Source organism: Labrus bergylta, chromosome 2 (genome assembly GCF_963930695.1).
Source record: "Labrus bergylta chromosome 2, fLabBer1.1, whole genome shotgun sequence".
NCBI lineage: Eukaryota > Metazoa > Chordata > Actinopteri > Labriformes > Labridae > Labrus > Labrus bergylta.
Window position 1 is genome coordinate 33,765,128 of NC_089196.1, and position 19,287 is coordinate 33,784,414.

Here is a 19,287-nt window from a genome sequence, read left to right on the forward strand (position 1 = left end):
GTCAAGTAGGGGTTAAGTTTTTGTTGAATCATTTTTGATACTAAGATGTCTGCTTTTATTGTGTTAAATGCTGATGAAAAGTCTAGAAAGAGGGCTCTTGCAAATGTATTTGGCTTATCTAAATGTTTGGTGATGATATGGACGAAAGATGTTTGAGCAGTATTCTTTCTAGAGATTTCATGATCACTGAGGTAAGAGCTATTGGTCTGAAGTCTTTATGATCCCTTGGACATGGAATCTTAGGTAAAGGTTTTATGTACAAAGTTTTCCATGACATAGGGACCTCGTGTGTGTCAACTGAAGACTGAAAAATTGGTTGCCATACTGGAGCCAACTCAGCTGCAAAGTTTTTTAGCAGAAAACCACTACACTTATCAGGTCCCACTGCTTTCTTTGTATTTGTATCCTGAAATGTTTTCCTTACATCTTCAACAGTGATGATAATTCTGTCTGAAGCTGCAGGTATGATGGTTCTGAGTATTTCAGGGAATTTTGCAGGGTCGTCTTGTGATTCAAATCTAGTAAAAAAAAGTTCATTGTCTGTCGCAATTGATTTGATTGGAGTTGACATGCCCGTCATAGCTTTCATGTTGTCCCACACTCTTTTAGGGGTTTTAGCTTTAAAGGCTTGTTCAAGAAGCTGTCTGTGTTCCACTTTTGCTTCTCTCAGTCTGATTCTCAACTCTTTTTCTGTAAGTTTTAGTGCTTCTGGATTTTTATTTTTAAAAGCCACTTTTCTTGTATTTATGACTGCCTAGTGACATATGATTTATTATTAGGGTAAATTTTAATTTCCTTTGTTGGAACAACAGCTCTACACAAAAATTGATATAATCATTTGTAACATCAGTTATGTCATTTATGGAGCCCTCATGAAAAATTTAACAATTTGTCCATCCAAAACAGGCTTTCAGTTGTTCTTTACTCTCATTTGTCCATGTCCTAATCACTTTCTTTTCTGGTTTACTTCTCTTAAGTTTTGTCTTATACACTGGAATCATGTGCACAACATTGTGGTCGGACTTTAATATAGGTGGCTGGCACTTGGACACATAAGCACCTTTAACAGCACAGTTTCCAGGTGACAATGATTCAAGTCTCCCAAAACTATAGCCGGTGCCTCAGGGTAGTTGAGTTGTAGCTCAGGAACACAGTCAGCTATGGTCTGTGCAGCTTGTGACGCTTTCCTGTTTGGGGGTGCGTATACAACGAACAGCAAAATACACCCAAATTCTCTCTTGGCAAATAAAATGGTCTTAAAGTCATACTGAGAATTTCTACATTTGGATCATAGATCGTTGACTGAGTGCATTCGGCACCATAGATCGTTTATATACACGCAGATGCTTCCTCCCCTTGTTTTTCCTGAGTCAGCGTCTCTGTCTGCTCGCAGCAAAGTAAATCCGGGGACATGAAAGAGGGAGTCAGGCATCGTAGCTTGTAACCAGCTTTCTGTAAAGCATAACAGAGATGCCTCTCGGAATTCATTACAGTACCTTGTGTATGTTCGTATAGCATCCACTTTGTTGCTCAAAGAGTGCAGGTTTGTGAAGACAATAGATGGGAGTGGTGGCCGATTTGATCTCTTTCGTAACCGGTTTCGAATTCCTCCTCTCTTTTTCCTTTTTTTGGTCCTGATGAGCTCCTGGGGGATCTTTTCCAGCGTCAGCCAGTAGAAGTGGCTTGATACAACTGCTTGGGTCGGGTCTGGTTGTAGCTCCAGCAGAGCCTCTCGGCTGTACGAGCGTGCAAGCCGTGACGCCTCACTCAGGTGTGCTTTCGGACATTGCATGGAAAGGCATTGTCCAAGTAGACTGATTAGCCACAGAAACACAAGCACAGTTCGAGGGACACTCATCTTACACTTTAGACGAACATATTCCACAGACAGGCCGGATAAGACAACGTTTTAACAACATTAAACACGAGAACAAACAAACAAACAGAGCGTGCTGGGACGCAGTACGCAGCTGAGCAACGCACATGATCACTTTGCGAAGATAGAAACTAACGAACAAGCAAGTATGAAGTGAAGCTTATCTAGCAGAGCAGAAAAAAGTATGTAGAGGGAGGAAAAAGAGAGGTTGATGTCCAAGCTGCCAAAACGTAGAACTTTTTTTTACAACAGTAGGCAACCAGGCCCCGAAGTCCTGTGACGTCATGAACACAAGATTACAGATTCCTACAAGTGGAGACGATGAAATAAAGAAACACACACAGGAGACAAAGGAGATGAAGAGAAATACAGACAGAGAGGAAGAAGAGAAATACAGACAGAGAGGAAGAAGAGAAATACAGACAGAGAGGATGAAGAGAAATACAGAGACAGAGAGGAAGAAGAGAAATACAGACAGAGAGGAAGAAGAGAAATACAAAGACAGAGAGGAAGAAGAGAAATACAAAGACAGAGAGGAAGAAGAGAAATACAGACAGAGAGGAAGAAGAGAAATACAGACAGAGAGGAAGAAGAGAAATACAGACAGAGAAGATGAAGAGAAATACGGACAGAGAGGAAGAAGAGAAATACAGACAGAGAGGATGAAGAGAAATACAGACAGAGAGGATGAAGAGAAATACAGACAGAGATCCATCAGTAGGTATGTAGTTATAATATTTCTTTTGTAAATAATCTTCAACCAAATGCCCAATGTTAGCCACATTTATTTCAATCCATTCTCACTTTTGCTCCACAAGTTGTAAGTCAACGCTAGGCACTGGAACAATCCATGGAGGGATATTAGCCCATCCAACATTTGGTCCATCAAGTGGAGTTTCTCCAAGGTGCTCTTTGCTGCTGCAGGAGCTGCACTATGGCCAAAGATACAACGAGCAAGAGCAGCTGGAAAACGGGCGTACTACAAAGGTGGTGCTGGGTTCAACAACGGACAGAGAGTCACTTAGGAGCGCCATACAAGATCACATTTGATGGTCTATGTAAGCCAGCAATAACAGGCGTTTGGCCTGCACACAGGTTGGATGGTTCAGTTCATATTATTTGATATTGAAGGGACGTTAAGTTTAAGGCTCTCTTTTGTGTCCTTTATATTTCAACTGGTTGGAATAGTTTGTTTATTAACAGTTGTTAGTTTGTGTTCACAATGAATGTTTCCTTTTCTTGTATCTCTCTTAATGCTCGAGAGAAAACACAAAGAGAAAATCTATATTTTTATTTTGTAAGGGTGAAAAAGCTAATTTTATATTTCTGAAGAAACACTTCAAACTAGAGGATGAAATATTCTGGATAAATCAATGGGATGACTTTGGTTCCACTAGATCAGCAGGTTCCTGTTCTGTGACCCTCCTGGTAAATTCATCACCTCTAGAAGTACTCATGATGGTCACTGGATAATTTACGTACTTGACATTAACGAGCACTTTTATATTTTGGTCAATAGGTATGGCTTTAATAACCTAACTCAAAACAAACAGTTGATTTTGGAGGTCTCTAGTGTCACTGAATCCCTTAAACTATCCAACTGCCAACATTATTATAGGAGGGATTTTAAATATGATCTTTTCCTGAAGATATAAAAGTTATTATATCTGATGTGATGCTGGATAAATCTATCACTTCTTACATCTCTAAATGGGAATTCATGAAGTTCACATTTAGGGAGCACTCTGTTACATTTGGAAAATCTCTAAATAGAAGTAACAAATCATCAGAAATGAATATAATCAAAGAAATAAAAAGCTGCTGTAATAAGACATGACTTTGTGACAATGATAAACAAAAAGGACATATTCTACAAACACAGCTGGATGAACTCTGTGTGAAGAAAGCTGAAGGAGCTGACAGAAGATCCAGGGTCAAATGGATGGAGGAAGGGGAGGAAAGTTTTTCTGTCATTGAGAGAAAAGAAGGCTGGAAAGACATCCAATCAAAGCCTTATTAGTTCATGACCAAGTTAGTTCTGATCCAGTCTTGATGAAATGGTTTCTTTCTCTGGTAAACTAGACTCATCAGCCTTTTCTGTCATGGATGCTGACTCCTTCTTCAGCCATCTCTCAGCTCTTCTTCCTCATATAGACGAGGAGTTTGCAGAATGATGTGATGCTGATATTACTTCAGAGGAGCTCAAAGAAGCAGTAGATAGTCTTTCTTTGGATAAGTCACCAGGATGTGAACTTTTAGAAACATGTTTGGGAATTGTTAAAAAGTCCATTTTCTCTCATGTTAAAGGAAGCTACTGACAATAAGACATTCCCCCACACTATGAAACAAGGCATCTCTGTCTTTGCAGACACGGAGTATGTCAACAAGAGAGTCTGGCTCGTTTCTTGAGTTGGGCCGTTCATTATTGCACACAGAGCTTAAACTGTACATACACTTCAGATACTGACTCGTTTAGAGCAGAGCCCAGCATCAACAACGTGACCCAGCACGATAAACGACTTTCCATCTATAGTACGACGATCACAGAGACTGTTTGTACTCGTCAACATAAAGACGACTTAATCAGACAGCTCGGCTGATCGCTGCGATGTAACGCTAAAGTGATCACATTAAAACATATCATTGAATCTACCCTACTGTGATTGGCTGAATAGGAAGGAGACATCTGATTGGCTACAGACATTTCCATTTGTGAATCGAACCACGGCAGGGGAGTCTCAAAAGTCCCACACACAAATGCAGCGAGGTTCACACATGACAAACAGTTTGTAAAGGCAGACTGACAAGACAAGATCCAAATGTGTTTTTTTAATATATATGTATATCACACATTTGTGGATTTCTATTAAATATAAAACTATAAATATTTGTTCATGAATCTTGTTTTTTATTTGTGTATTTTTTTACATTTATGTACAATGCTAAATATTTGTGTGTGTATTGAAAACTATTTTTGTGGATAGAGTCCTTATAAATCACAAAATACATTTGTGAATCCTTCTGTGTGCATTCATGAAAATTGAGACTGATCTAACTCCATACTAAACAGACTCAGCTTCCTCTGATTGTCAGTTGACAAGGTAGAGACGTGCTGATTGGCTGGAGGCTTAGGCGTAAAGACTCTGTCAAAATTTGTGGTTGGAACTCAAAGCTTGTGCGTGTGCCTTCAGGATCGCACGTGAAGATAGGGAATTTGTGCAATCTGAACTGTGAGCACAAAATCATTACACATCTTCACATTTTTTCACAACAACAGAATTGTTTTACATATGCTCAGACTATTTCTACAATTACAAATGTTGTTTGCACATGTGCAAACCTTACCTGTGTGCACAAAATATTTCACCAAAGTAACCTTTCACGAGTTCAAAATCTTATTTACAGGCAGTTGATCCCATACAGCAGCCCTTCCTTTTTTACAGACCACTGCAGGACAACAGACTGCCTCAAACACTTTCATCAACTTCTATCATCACACAATATATCTGATATCAAAGCAGTAAAGGATCATCTGACACAATAAACAAGCTTCCTTCAGTAAAATGTTATAAAGCTGTGACCTTTGATTCCCTGTTGCTATGGTGATTATTAGACTTTGGTATTTCCTGGTGTCAGGAGACTTGACTTTGACGTTGTCCTGTTGAGATGCAGATTAGTTCTCTGTGTTGAAGGTAAGAGACACTTTTTATACTGTTTGAAAGACTAATTTAATTTAAGTATAAAAAGAGCTGTAAGCTAACAGTTAGCCACCGGATTCATTAGCTGCTCTGACTAAAGTAGAAGTGAAGGACACACAATGATCCTCAGTCCCGATGCAGGCTATGCTAACATGCTAACAGGTTGATTAAAGACGAGCCCGCTCTGGAAGTTTCTTTCATTGAGATCATCACTTTATCTTCTATAATTGAAATGTTTGAGTGATTATCATTTTGATTTAAACATTTTTCTTAATTACGTTTTCTTTACAGTGGAACATATTCATAAGAAGTTGTTGTAACTCTCTCAATCCGCTGACTGTGTTCTTGGTTAATCAATGACTTGTTGGGTTTGACTTGTTATTGTTTTATGATTCAAAGTCCTGCAGTGAAGCCTCCTCTGATAAGATAAAACTTTATTGATGCTAGAGGATCAATTCAAATGTTTCAGCAGAACAAAGACAGATACAAGTTTAAATAAAATCATTTAAATTCATCAAATTAGAACAAGAAGGAGATGATGACAGATCTTAAAAAAGAGTGATTCATGTCCAAGTTGCAAACTGTGCAGTGAATACATTCAGAACCTACAACTACTTTAATACTTCAGCTGGATAATCAGTCTGACAAGAACAGAACATCTGAGAGGAATAAATCATCTACTATAAGAGAGAACAGAAGATTAGATCATAACACCAGGTGAACCAGGTAGATGTGATGTTAGTAGACTGACAGTGAGGTGATGATGATGATGATGATGATGATGATGATGATGAAGGTGAACCAGGTAGATGTGATGTTAGTAGACTGACAGTGAGGTGATGATGATGATGATGATGAAGGTGAACCAGGTAGATGTGATGTTAGTAGACTGACAGTGAGGTGATGATGATGATGATGATGATGATGATGATGATGAAGGTGAACCAGGTAGATGTGATGTTAGTAGACTGACAGTGAGGTGATGATGATGATGATGATGAAGGTGAACCAGGTAGATGTGATGTTAGTAGACTGACAGTGAGGTGATGATGATGATGATGATGATGAAGGTGAACCAGGTAGATGTGATGTTTGTAGACTGACAGTGAGGTGATGATGATGATGATGATGATAATGATGATGAAGGTGAACCAGGTAGATGTGATGTTTGTAGACTGACAGTGAGGTGATGATGATGATGATGATGATGAAGGTGAACCAGGTAGATGTGATGTTAGTAGACTGACAGTGAGGTGATGATGATGATGATGATGAAGGTGAACCAGGTAGATGTGATGTTAGTAGACTGACAGTGAGGTGATGATGATGATGATGATGATGATGATGATGATGATGAAGGTGAACCAGGTAGATGTGATGTTAGTAGACTGACAGTGAGGTGATCATGATGATGATGATGAAGGTGAACCAGGTAGATGTGATGTTAGTAGACTGACAGTGAGGTGATGATGATGATGATGATGAAGGTGAACCAGGTAGATGTGATGTTAGTAGACTGACAGTGAGGTGATGATGATGATGATGATGAAGGTGAACCAGGTAGATGTGATGTTAGTAGACTGACAGTGAGGTGATGATGATGATGATGATGAAGGTGAACCAGGTAGATGTGATGTTTGTAGACTGACAGTGAGGTGATGATGATGATGATGATGAAGGTGAACCAGGTAGATGTGATGTTTGTAGACTGACAGTGAGGTGATGATGATGATGAAGGTGATGAAGGTGAACCAGGTAGATGTGATGTTTGTAGACTGACAGTGAGGTGATGATGATGATGATGATGAAGGTGATGAAGGTGAACCAGGTAGATATGATGTTTGTAGACTGACAGTGAGGTGATGATGATGATGATGATGATGAAGGTGAACCAGGTAGATGTGATGTTAGTAGACTGACAGTGAGGTGATGATGATGATGAAGGTGATGAAGGTGAACCAGGTAGATGTGATGTTTGTAGACTGACAGTGAGGTGATGATGATGATGATGATGATGAAGGTGAACCAGGTAGATGTGATGTTTGTAGACTGACAGTGAGGTGATGATGATGATGATGATGAAGGTGATGAAGGTGAACCAGGTAGATATGATGTTTGTAGACTGACAGTGAGGTGATGATGATGATGATGATGATGATGGTGATGATGATGATGATGATGATGGTGATGATGATGATGATGGTGATGACGATGATGACGATGATGATGATGGTGATGAAGGTGAACCAGGTAGATGTGATGTTTGTAGACTGACAGTGAGGTGATGATGATGATGATGATGATGATGAAGGTGAACCAGGTAGACGTGATGTTAGTAGACTGACAGTGAGGTGATGATGATGATGATGATGAAGGTGATGATGAAGGTGAACCAGGTAGATGTGATGTTTGTAGACTGACAGTGAGGTGATGATGATGATGATGATGGTGATGATGATGATGATGATGGTGATGATGATGATGATGATGGTGATGATGAAGGTGAACCAGGTAGATGTGATGTTTGTAGACTGACAGTGAGATGATGATGATGATGATGATGATGATGATGATGATGATGATGATGATGATGATGGTGATGATGATGATGATGATGATGATGGTGATGATGATGATGATGGTGATGATGGTGATGATGATGATGATGGTGATGATGATGATGATGATGATGATGATGATGATGATGATGATGGTGATGATGATGATGATGATGATGATGGTGATGATGATGATGATGGTGATGATGGTGATGATGATGATGATGATGATGATGATGATGATGGTGATGATGATGATGATGATGATGATGGTGATGATGATGATGGTGATGATGATGATGATGATGATGATGATGATGAAGGTGAACCAGGTAGATGTGATGTTTGTAGACTCACAGTGAGATGATGATGATGATGATGATGATGAAGGTGAACCAGGTAGATGTGATGTTAGTAGACTGACAGTGAGGTGATGATGATGATGATGATGAAGGTGAACCAGGTAGATGTGATGTTTGTAGACTGACAGTGAGGTGATGATGATGATGATGATGATGATGATGATGATGATGATGATGATGATGATGATGAAGGTGAACCAGGTAGATGTGATGTTAGTAGACTGACAGTGAGGTGATGATGATGATGATGATGATGATGATGATGATGATGATGATGATGATGATGATGAAGGTGAATCAGCAGCTTCATCTCTTTGTTTTCTTCACAGCTGAAGATCTTTGACTGGATGTGACTTCAGCAGCTGAACTCCATCAGTGTTGTTGTAGTGACAGAGTGCAGCTCTCCCAGCAGGGGGCGCTCTGCTATGGATCAGTGTGAGGACACAGAGGAGGGAGTCCCTCCCTCTAAAACCTCTCTGTGTGAGGAACATGAAGCTCTGAGGTGAGGATCTCTAACTGTCCATGGCTGTATCCAAATTGCCAAGTACCTACTCAATCTGTCTGTAGTCAGTACCTACTATCCGTGCTGTATACTGTTAGTACCTACTATTCAGTAGGTGCGCGTAGGCAGATATTTGTTCCAACTTGATTCATTCAGTATGGAAGTGACGTCATTTACGTTACCCGAACCGGCCGCATACACCGTTTTTTTTTTTTAAGCTTTATTCAAGAAGAGTAATGCGCATACAGTCAAGTAAACAAAACAATATCACAAGTAAAAGATTAAATAACTAAATAACATATAGTAGCCCAAAGAAAAGTACAAATGAAAGACAGTAATATACAGAATATAAAACAAACCAATAAAGACACATTTAAATAGTGAAATCATTACTTAAATAGTGAAATCATTATTTAAATAGTGAAATAATTATTTAAATAGTGAAATCATTACTTAAATAGAGGGGGAAAGGTTTTATAAGAATGCAGACATCTGTTTTCTGTTCTTAATTAAAAGTAGTGATTTCAGTCGGGACTTTAACTCTAGATTAAAAATGTATTAAATTAATCCACGCTAATTTGTTTTGATTTGGAGGTGAACGTGAGGTGATGCTTTACGTTTCATTTCGCACAGCATTGTGGGTAAAATACAATTAATTTCCTGAAAGCACGCATCTGATCCATACTGCATAAAACCCGGAAGTTAGTATTCATACTGAAATGTTCAGGATACTGAGGTGGACCCAAAATATGCATACTGAATGACCACGAGAGTTTACTGAACTGTGGCTATTCAGAAAGGGCCCATGACTCTTCTCCATGTCACAGCTCAGCACTCACATCACTCCACCTTCATCATCATCATCATCATCATCATCATCATCATCATCATCATCATCTGCTGCTCACAGTAACTAATAATGTTGTTTGTTTGTATCAGGATGCAGGAACAGAGACCAGACTCTCCTGGACCCAGCTGTGTGTCCATGAAGAGTGACCGGTCTAAACTTCATCCAATCTCCTTTAAAGATGGACGTCCGGCTGATGGAAGGTGAAATTTGAAATTGACAAAGAGCTCTGTTCTTCTTTTCTGTAGGCTCACTCTTTCATCCTCAGCCATTTACATCACTCTCAGTCTTCAGTCCATGTTCACCTCTCCCTGGACTCGTACTTTTCTCCTGTTTCTCCTACTTCTCCACCAGAGGTCCTCAGAATTCACCTCCTTCTCTTCTAGGTTTCAATAGCCCAGACCTTCCCCTCTACTCTACTCACCTGTCTTCATTTTCCTCATCAGCTTCATTTAGTTTTCTCACCACTTCATGAACATTGTGTGCTTTGGTTCTATTTTGTGTTTTTTTCTTTTGAAGTGTTTGTATTTGAACCCTGACCTTCCTGAAGGCTGTAAAATGTGGAAAATAATCATTTCATTGCAGCTGTGAGTCCGTTTATTTTTGCATTTGGGTCCTTCCCTGCGCCCTATTTCCTGACCCTGTCAGAACTTAACCCGCCTGACACAGAACCATCCGACAGTATGATGGACTTTATGACTTTAAAGCAAAAACAGCCCTACTAGAAAGAAGCTAAATATTCTTAGACAAAGTCAAAATAATATGCCAAACCTTAAAAAGAGACAAACCTGAGGAAAGATTTATTTTTGGGCTCTTTGTTTAGACGAGACAGTAGATAGAGTCGAAAATAAAGGAGAGAGAGAATGGGGAATGACATGCAGGAAAGGAGCCACAGGTCGGATTTGAACCTGAGCTACCTGCTTGGAGGGCTACAGTCTCCCTGCATGGGACACTCACACTAACCACTAGGCCACCAGCACCCCAATTAAAGCATTTTTATTGAATGAATGTATTTGTTTTTCCCTCAGGTAGAATGAAAGTCCTCTCCTTCCTCACTCCCAATGATGACCAAAACAAACAAATATACTGTCCACAATATCAGATTTCATTCACTGAGAGTCTGCTTCTGCACGTCCATTTTAAAGCATGCACCATCAAGGATGGGAGCCACGGTTTAAAAACTGTGATTAGAGGATTATGGTCCACGAGGTGGATGTTGGATGTCCTGACTTTGTCCACAGCCCAGATCCTGAACCTGATGAGGTTCTGCTGGTGAGATGTTGGGCATTGAAAGCTGCAGGTCAAGTTCACTAACCTACCTGGTCCATACATCCTGCTGATCCAGCTGACCATTGTACTGATATCTGACTACACTTTCTCCTGGACTACATAGTTTAACACTTGATCCTTGTTTTCGTGAATGGTATCTGAGTCTAGATGAGGCACGTTTAGTATATCAGGGATGATGTCATGGTGGTATACTGACCATTTGGTCCAGTGATCTTGGCAGGACACTGGTGAGCAGATGTATCATGAAGACTGCAGACAAAGATCTTCAAAGCTCTTGAGTGTTTTTACAAACCTTGTAGGATCCATATTCTGGACTTACTCACAATATAAAAACTACTGTGATGGTGCAAGCAGCACTTATTCCCATCTGAAGTGATGTCAGTCTGAAGACTTTGTCCCAGAAGTGAGTTCCAGGTTGAGGTTCCTGAAGTTGTTATAGACAAGTTCTTGATCTTGATCTGTTCTGTATCCTAATAGTAATTGCTGCTCGGTACTATGTACTATGGGAGGTAGAGCCTTCAGTTTTCAGGCTACTCTCCTCTGGAATCATCTTCCAGCTGGGGTACGGGAGGCAGACACAATCTGTATTTTAAAGAATAGACTTAGACTTAAGTAACTACACATTTTATAGTCAGGGCTGGCGCTGCTGTAGACCAGCTCCTAGTTATGCTGCTATAGGCTTAGACTACTGGGGGAACTGGCACCTTGAGCTCCTATATCTCCCTCTCTCTCTCTCTCTCTCTCTCTCTGTGAGATCATATTACTGCATGTTGCTATCTGTAAATCTCAGTTACTAACCACAGCATCTTTCTTAGCTGTGTTTTTCTTTAAGTCGTTTTCTGTTAACTTTACTTTCATCAGTCTAAAGAATTTGAGGACAGACACAGTGTTGGCTGTATTCTGAGTGAGATACTGTTCTAATAGAAACAGAGAGAACTGTGGAGAACTTCACCTCTGCCTCCTGATTACTGATTATCCATCTGCCAGTTTAAACTGGAACAATCTGATTAAAAATGATCTTTGAAACAAGATCCAGGGTGTGGTTAAAACGATGAGTAGGTTCGTTTACACCCTGGGTGAAACCAATAGAGTCTAATAATGACATGAAAGCTGTGCTAAGGCTATCATTATCAACATCCACGTGGATATTGAAGTCACCTACAACTATTATTCTACCACTGCTAAGGACTAAATTTGATAAGAATTCTGCAAATTCAGGTAGAAATTCAGAATATGGGCCAGGAGGGCGGCAAACTACAACAACTAGAACTGGCTGAAAGGTTCTTGAGACTGGATGTGAAAGACTAAGAACAAGGCTTTCAAAAGAAAAAAAATTCAGCCTTGGTCGAGGGTTAACTAGAAGACTAGAATTTTTTTTTTTTTTTTTTAAAGATCCTGAGAGCACTGAGCTGTTATTGGTTGTGGGGTGTAACAGAGAATCTATTGTCCTGAAAAGATGTCTGGGGCTGTTTATCAGGTTTGAGAAATATTCTTGCCTTGATTTTCGGATGGCTTTGTTGTAGTCTTTTATTGCTTCTACAAGTATATTTTTATCAATTTCTATTTTTGTTTTGCAGTCTGCCGTCTCTCTTAAGTGCATTGGTCGCATTGTTTTTCCATGGAACGACCTTTTTTGTTATTACTGTCTTGGTTGTGATTGGAGCGCAGGCATCAAGCACTGTCCTCAGTTTATAATTAAAATCGGTAACAAGTTGTTCACAGGATGATGGTAAGGTGGTATTTCTGTAAGATGTTATGTAAGAGTTGTGGCTACTTCAGGGGTAATGTGCCGTTTGTTAACTGTACGTTCTATTGCACCTCGAGGAGAGTGATAAAAACTGTTAAAAAAATATGTCGGCCCGCACCGGCTACAGGTGTCTGGCTAACTACTGCTGCATTTGATGACTCTGACTCAGCTGTGCAGAGCCATCTCTCTAACTCAGACACCCTCGCCTCCAAAGCTAAAAATAAACTACATTTCTTAGATTATCACTAAAGGAGGATGAGGAGTAACTTAACATCTGACACGGAGAGCAGGACAGAGCAGGAGAGGGAAAGACAGAAAACAAAGCCATTGTAAATAAAGCTAACTGCTAAGCTAGGCTAAGAGTAGGTAGCTAAAATAAACAAAACTTTTAAGCAGGTTTGTCGCCAGAGAGAAAGAGTGCTTTTCGATCACTTCTGTTTGTCTGAACGTACAGTGTGTTAGAAAAAACAGTCGTAAGAATCTAGGCAAAATTACCAATTAAGCTTTTAGCTCTAACGATCAGCACTGAACAACACAGTCCAGCAGAGAACAGGAAATTATGCAATACACTCACCTGTAGTACGTAGCACGTAGCAGCCCCTGATGGAAGGTGAGAATTAAAAATGAAGTAATTGTTATGTCTCTGTTGTTTAAAGACTCATATCTTGGCTCAGAGTTTCATTATATATATCCCGTTGTTTTCTTGTGTAATATGTCCTGTCACAGAGTTCAACAGGAGAGCTCCAACGTTCACAGAGATCAATCAGACCAGCAGAATCCAACAGACCTGGACTCCATCTTTATGGTGTGTTCAACACACTGTTAATTAATACACTACCATTACAATAATTTAATTCTAAGTTATTGTTCTGTTTAGACCAGCTGACCTTCAGACTGACAGATGAACCACATGTTGAGTTCTACCAGTTTATATTAAATATCCAGTGTCTCCTTCTGTTCCAGCTGCTGGAGGAGAACATCATCACCTTTGTGAAGAACGAGCTGAAGAGAGTCCAGAGGGTTCTGAGTCCAGATTACCCAGAATGCTTAGAGAGTCAGAGTGAGGATGAAGAGCAGGGGAGAAGCTGTAAAGAGGCATTTTTGAAGATCACTCTGCACTTCCTGAGGAGAATGAAGCAGGAGGAGCTGGCTGACTGTCTGCAGAGCAGTAAGAACATTTTAACAGATTTAATATTTTAGAAAAAGGACAAAGAGGTTTAAAGTTCAAAACTCTGATAGTCATGTCATCTATATCAGGATCTGTTCATTGATTTCAGTTCTTTCTTTTTTCAGGGACAGTCGCTGCAGAGTGCCGGCGTAAATTCAAATCTAACCTGAAGAAGAAGTTCCAGTGTGTGATTGAGGGGAATGCTAAAGCAGGAAACCCAACCCTTCTGAACCAGATCTACACAGAGCTCTACATCACAGAGGGAGGGACTGGAGAGGTCAATGATGAACACGAGGTCAGACAGATTGAAACAGCATCCAGGAAACCAGACAGACCAGAAACAACCATCAGACAAGAAGACATCTTCAAAGTCTCACCTGGAAGAGATGAACCAATCAGAAGAGTGATGACAAAGGGAGTGGCTGACATCGGGAAAACAGTCTTAACACAGAAGTTCACTTTGGACTGGGCTGAAGACAAAGACAACCAGGACATACACTTCACATTTCCATTCACTTTCAGAGAGCTGAATGTGCTGAAAGATAAAAAGTTCAGCTTGGTGGAACTTGTTCATCACTTCTTTCCTGAAATCAAAGAAGCAGGAATCTGCAGGTTTGAAGAGTTCCAGGTTGTGTTCATCTTTGACGGTCTGGATGAGTGTCGACTTCCTCTGGACTTTAAAAACAACGAGACCCTGACTGATGTCACAGAGTCCACCTCAGTGGATGTGCTGCTGACTAACCTCATCAGGGGGAAACTGCTTCCCTCTGCTCACCTCTGGATAACCACACGACCTGCAGCAGCCAATCAGATCCCTCCTGAGTGTGTTGACATGGTGACAGAGGTCAGAGGGTTCACTGACCCACAGAAGGAGGAGTACTTCAGGAAGAGGTTCAGAAATGAGGAGCAGGCCAACAGAATCATCTCCCACATCAAGACATCCAGAAGCCTCCACATCATGTGTCACATCCCAGTCTTCTGCTGGATCACTGCTACAGTTCTGGAGGATGTGCTGAAGACCAGAGAGGGAGGAGAGCTGCCCAAGACCCTGACTGAGATGTACATCCACTTCCTGGTGGTTCAGTCCAAACTGAAGAACATCAAGTATGATGGAGGAGCTGAGACAGATCCACACTGGAATAAAAAGAGCAGGAAGATGATTGAGTCTATGGGAAAACTGGCTTTTGAGCAGCTGCAGAAAGGAAACCTGATCTTCTATGACTCAGACCTGACAGAGTGTGGCATCGATATCAGAGCAGCCTCAGTGTACTCAGGAGTGTTCACACAGATCTTTAAAGAGGAGAGAGGACTGTACCAGGACAAGGTGTTCTGCTTCATCCATCTAAGAGTTCAGGAGTTTCTGGCTGCTCTTCATGTCCATCTGACCTTCATCAACTCTGGAGTCAATCTGATGTCAGAAAAAAAACAAACATCCCGGAGGTCTAAATTATTCAGAGAAAAACCTGACCCAACACTTTTATATCAGAGTGCTGTGGACCAGGCCTTACAGAGTCCTAATGGACACCTGGACTTGTTCCTCCGCTTCCTCCTCGGTCTTTCTCTAGAGACTAATCAGAATCTCGTACGAGGTCTGCTGACACACACAGGAAGTGGCTCAAAGACCAATCAGAAAACAGTCAAGTACATCAAGAAGAAGATCAGTGAGGATCTGTCTGCAGAGAAAAGCATTAATCTGTTCCACTGTCTGAATGAACTGAATGATCATTCTCTAGTGGAGGAGATCCAACAGTCCCTGAGATCAGGACGTCTCTCCACAGATAAACTGTCTCCTGCTCAGTGGTCAGCTCTGGTCTTCATCTTACTGTCATCAGAAAAAGATCTGGACGTGTTTGACCTGAAGAAATACTCTGCTTCAGAGGAGGCTCTTCTGAGGCTGCTGCCTGTGATCAAAGCTTCAAACAAAGCTCTGTAGGTGCTCACATAACTATCCAGTTCAAATGTAGTTCTCTTCATTCAGAAATAACAACTATAGTTTGTCATTGCTTTCATTTGTGTTCTTCTGAATCCTCTTCAGGCTGAGTGGTTGTAACCTCTCAGAGAGAAGCTGTGAAGCTCTGTCCTCAGTCCTCAGCTCCCAGTCCTCTAGTCTGAGAGAGCTGGACCTGAGCAACAACAACCTGCAGGATTCAGGAGTGAAGCTGCTGTCTACTGGATTAAAGAGTCCACTCTGTAGACTGGACACTCTCAGGTTAGTGTGCTGCTGATCCACATTATTCATCTAAGATCATGTTTTCTTGATGAATCATTTATTAAATGGGCCTTGGTGGTGGTTTAAAGTTTTCCTGTATGTTTCCACATTAAAGCTGTAAAGCTCTGAGCTTGTTCTATAGCTCGCAGTCTTTTAGTCTGAGGAAGCTGGACTGGAATAAAGAAAGTTAAATATGAAGTTCTTTCCCCACCAACAAACAAACCATGGATAATGTTTGGAACATAAAGAACTAAAGAATCTTTATTTCAGATGAAACAGTTCAGAACTGTTTCTACATCACTGCTGATGTCAAAGCAGTCTGTGTGTTTATCTCATGCTCTGTCTTACCTTCACTATTTGTCACCAGAGTAAATATTGATTAGTATCAGATTATGAAGTCTATTCTGTTCAGCTGCATGGTTATGACGGGATGTTACTGGTAAAACAGTGAAGAATGGACCAATGGATGTTAAGCATATTGTGTGTGTGTGTGTGTGTGTGTGTGTGTGTGTGTGTGTGTGTGTGTGTGTGTGTGTGTGTGTGTGCGTCTGTGTGTGTGTGCGTGTGTGCGTGTGTGCGTGTGTGTGTGTGTGTGTGTGTAGTCTGTCAGCTTGTCTGATCACAGAAGAAGGTTGTGCGTCTCTGGCCTCAGCTCTAAGCTCCTCCCCCCTGAGACATCTGGACCTGAGCTACAATCATCCAGGAGAACGAGGAGAGAAGCTGCTGTCTGCTGGACTGGAGGATCCACACTGCAGACTGGAGACACTGAGGTACAGACAGACACACAGAAGCTGTCTCACTGTTTCTGAATGATGAACTCTGCTTCTTGTCTGATGCTGGATTTAAATGAAGATGTATGAAATAGATTCTGATCTGGTTTCTTCCTCCAGGTTGGACTATAGTGGACTGCACAGACTGAAGCCTGGTCTGAGGATGTGTGAGTGTGTTTTCATTTCTCTTCATCAGAACACAGCAGCACATGTTGGAGTGTAGAAGAGTAAATGCTCTTGAACAATCAGACAGAGACTATGGCTTGTGAATAGAGGATTTGTTTATTTCTCTTGGAGAAGTTAATAACAATAACTTAGATTTATATAGCGCCTTTCATGAAACCCAAGGATGCTTTACAAAGTGTGTGTGTGTGTGTGTGTATGTGGGGGGTGGGGATATTGGGAGACAACAAGAGAGGATTAGAAAAACACAAACAGAGAAGAGAAAGGATAGAAACACTAGACAAACAAATGAAGGAGAAAGGGAGTGGGTGATCAGCTGAGGGGAGTGTTAGATGAGGCTGAATGCTTTGGTGAACAGATGGTGTTTGAGGAGGTTTTTAAAAATGACCAGGGGTCTCGTTTATAAAAGAGTGCGTAAAATTCATACTAAAAATGTACGTGAGCCAAAAACCCGGAAATGGCGTGCGCACAAAATGATTCAGAGTTATAAAACCGTTCGTACGCACACCTGCACGCAATGTTCCCTTTATAAATCACCATCCACCTGGAAATGTGCGCACGTAGATTAGTCCCAAGTTCCGCCCTCTACACGCCCACATTCAACCATAAACGGTCAATGCAAAGCAGCTCGTGAATGAAAATGCATACAAACGAGGGGGCAGATCAAAGGTTTCCAGCGTTGGATCACGAAAACTGAAGTTTAGACGAAGAAACGAAACTTTCTGACCCAGAAACAAAGGAGCTTGTGAATGAAGTGAAGGATAAAATGGACATATCGGTAGTTTGCTGCAGCAGGAGGATCACGAACTGAAGAAAATTCAGAGAATGACACCACGTCGCTGCTGCATTCACGCTGTCCTATGTGCCAAAACATCCACCGTTCATCATTACGCACGAGTATATCTGCAATGTTTACATGTTTACAGGACCCACACTGATTTCTTCATATAGTGGCAGAGAGGACACGTCAGTCAGCATTCTCCCTCACTCTATCATATTATTAATCAAAGGTTTGATCAACCAACAAAAACTTTGAATTGTTGCCACATGTTTTCGTGGGCATCTCCGTCTGCACTGTGACTAATTATGATCAAATATATGGCTTAATGATCGTGTCAGAGATGCCCCGACTTAATGTCCACACTTGAATTATTTACAGAATAAATACATGCAGCTGATGAAGATGTGCTGAGTATGGAGGAGGTGAAATGTGTGAAGCCATCGCCATGTCTCTGTGCACTCTTTATTAAAACTAAAAATCACACTTGATGATAAATGCAAGATATTGAAATATATTAATGAAAACTGGAGGCTCTATGGTCTTTGTGTTAGTCTAATGTTGAACTCTACATCAGTGATTACATTAGTGTATAAGTCCGGTCCTCTGAGGTCCGTCCGGGATAATGAAGGCGAGACGGCGCTGATGCAATATGTATGTGGCAGACTTTTATTTTTATTTGATGTTTATATATTGTCATAATGAAAGTTACTTATTGGAAATGGCTCACTACATGCGCGATTATAGCCTAAATAAAACCATCGGTTTGAATGATTGTGATGACGTGGATCTGTCAGTAAAGTTTGATATTTAGTGAAATAGGTTTGCTTTGTTGTTAAGGGAGCGAGCATTCTGCAGCATAAATGAGGCGGTGGTGTATTCTGAAGCAGAGGGGGAGAGAGGAGTGGTTCTGTCAACACACACAACAACAGGTATCAGGTTTCTGGTGTGCACGTGTGATTTGTTGTGATGATGGCGCCGGTCAGACACTACAGTGGGGATAGCATGGTCAGTGTAAACAAACTTGCATCGGGCAGCCCTATGCACGTAGTGAGGACGGCGCAGGAGTCCAAAAGATTTAATGGAAGCAAGGTTGTCTGGAGAGAAGTGGCAGGCGAGATTCTGGAGTTGTGCGAGAAGCTAGCAGCTGATCGTCATAGATGGTGAGTAGCTGTCAGTTTACACAAACTGAAAGCAGCAGCAAAGTCGATCTGTTTGCAGACTGTTAGTAGAGGATAAGTAGGAGGGAGAAGCATAGATAGCACAAAAGAAACACCATTTTTGTCACGGATCGTGAAG

At 40.9% G+C, this 19,287-nt stretch overlaps 3 protein-coding genes across 5 annotated transcripts in view; 2 read left to right on the forward strand and 1 right to left on the reverse strand.

The window, feature by feature from the left end:
* The window catches only part of LOC136181104 (NLR family CARD domain-containing protein 3-like), a 724,139-nt gene that overhangs the window by 369,953 nt on the left and 334,899 nt on the right, over positions 1–19,287 (reverse strand). The gene's annotated exons all lie outside the window — the stretch shown is intronic.
* LOC136181112 (protein NLRC3-like) overlaps positions 1–19,287 on the forward strand; it is a 693,514-nt gene that overhangs the window by 232,321 nt on the left and 441,906 nt on the right. The gene's annotated exons all lie outside the window — the stretch shown is intronic.
* LOC136181123 (protein NLRC3-like) lies at positions 5,460–16,349 on the forward strand. 2 transcript variants are annotated; one of them, XM_065961532.1, is made up of 7 exons: positions 5,460–5,568; positions 8,824–8,996; positions 9,936–10,046; positions 13,607–13,685; positions 13,844–14,048; positions 14,174–15,977; positions 16,084–16,349. In XM_065961532.1, exons 2-7 carry the CDS (start codon positions 8,920–8,922, stop codon positions 16,271–16,273), a joined length of 2,466 nt encoding a protein of 821 aa, XP_065817604.1. In that variant the 5' UTR covers positions 5,460–5,568; positions 8,824–8,919; the 3' UTR covers positions 16,274–16,349. The 2 variants fall into 2 exon arrangements, with proteins under 2 accessions (XP_065817604.1, XP_065817610.1); XM_065961538.1 differs by lacking the exon at positions 8,824–8,996.

What these genes read in the sequence shown, in the direction of transcription:
- LOC136181123 (XM_065961532.1), top strand. Translation starts at nt 8,920, where the DNA reads ATGGATCAGTGTGAGGACACAGAGGAGGGAGTCCCTCCCTCTAAAACC. An exon ending in GGCTGACTGTCTGCAGAGCA is followed by an intron (nt 14,049 to 14,173) that starts GTAAGAACATTT and finishes TTCTTTTTTCAG; the next exon opens with GGACAGTCGCTGCAGAGTGC. An exon ending in AAAGCTTCAAACAAAGCTCT is followed by an intron (nt 15,978 to 16,083) that starts GTAGGTGCTCAC and finishes AATCCTCTTCAG; the next exon opens with GCTGAGTGGTTGTAACCTCT.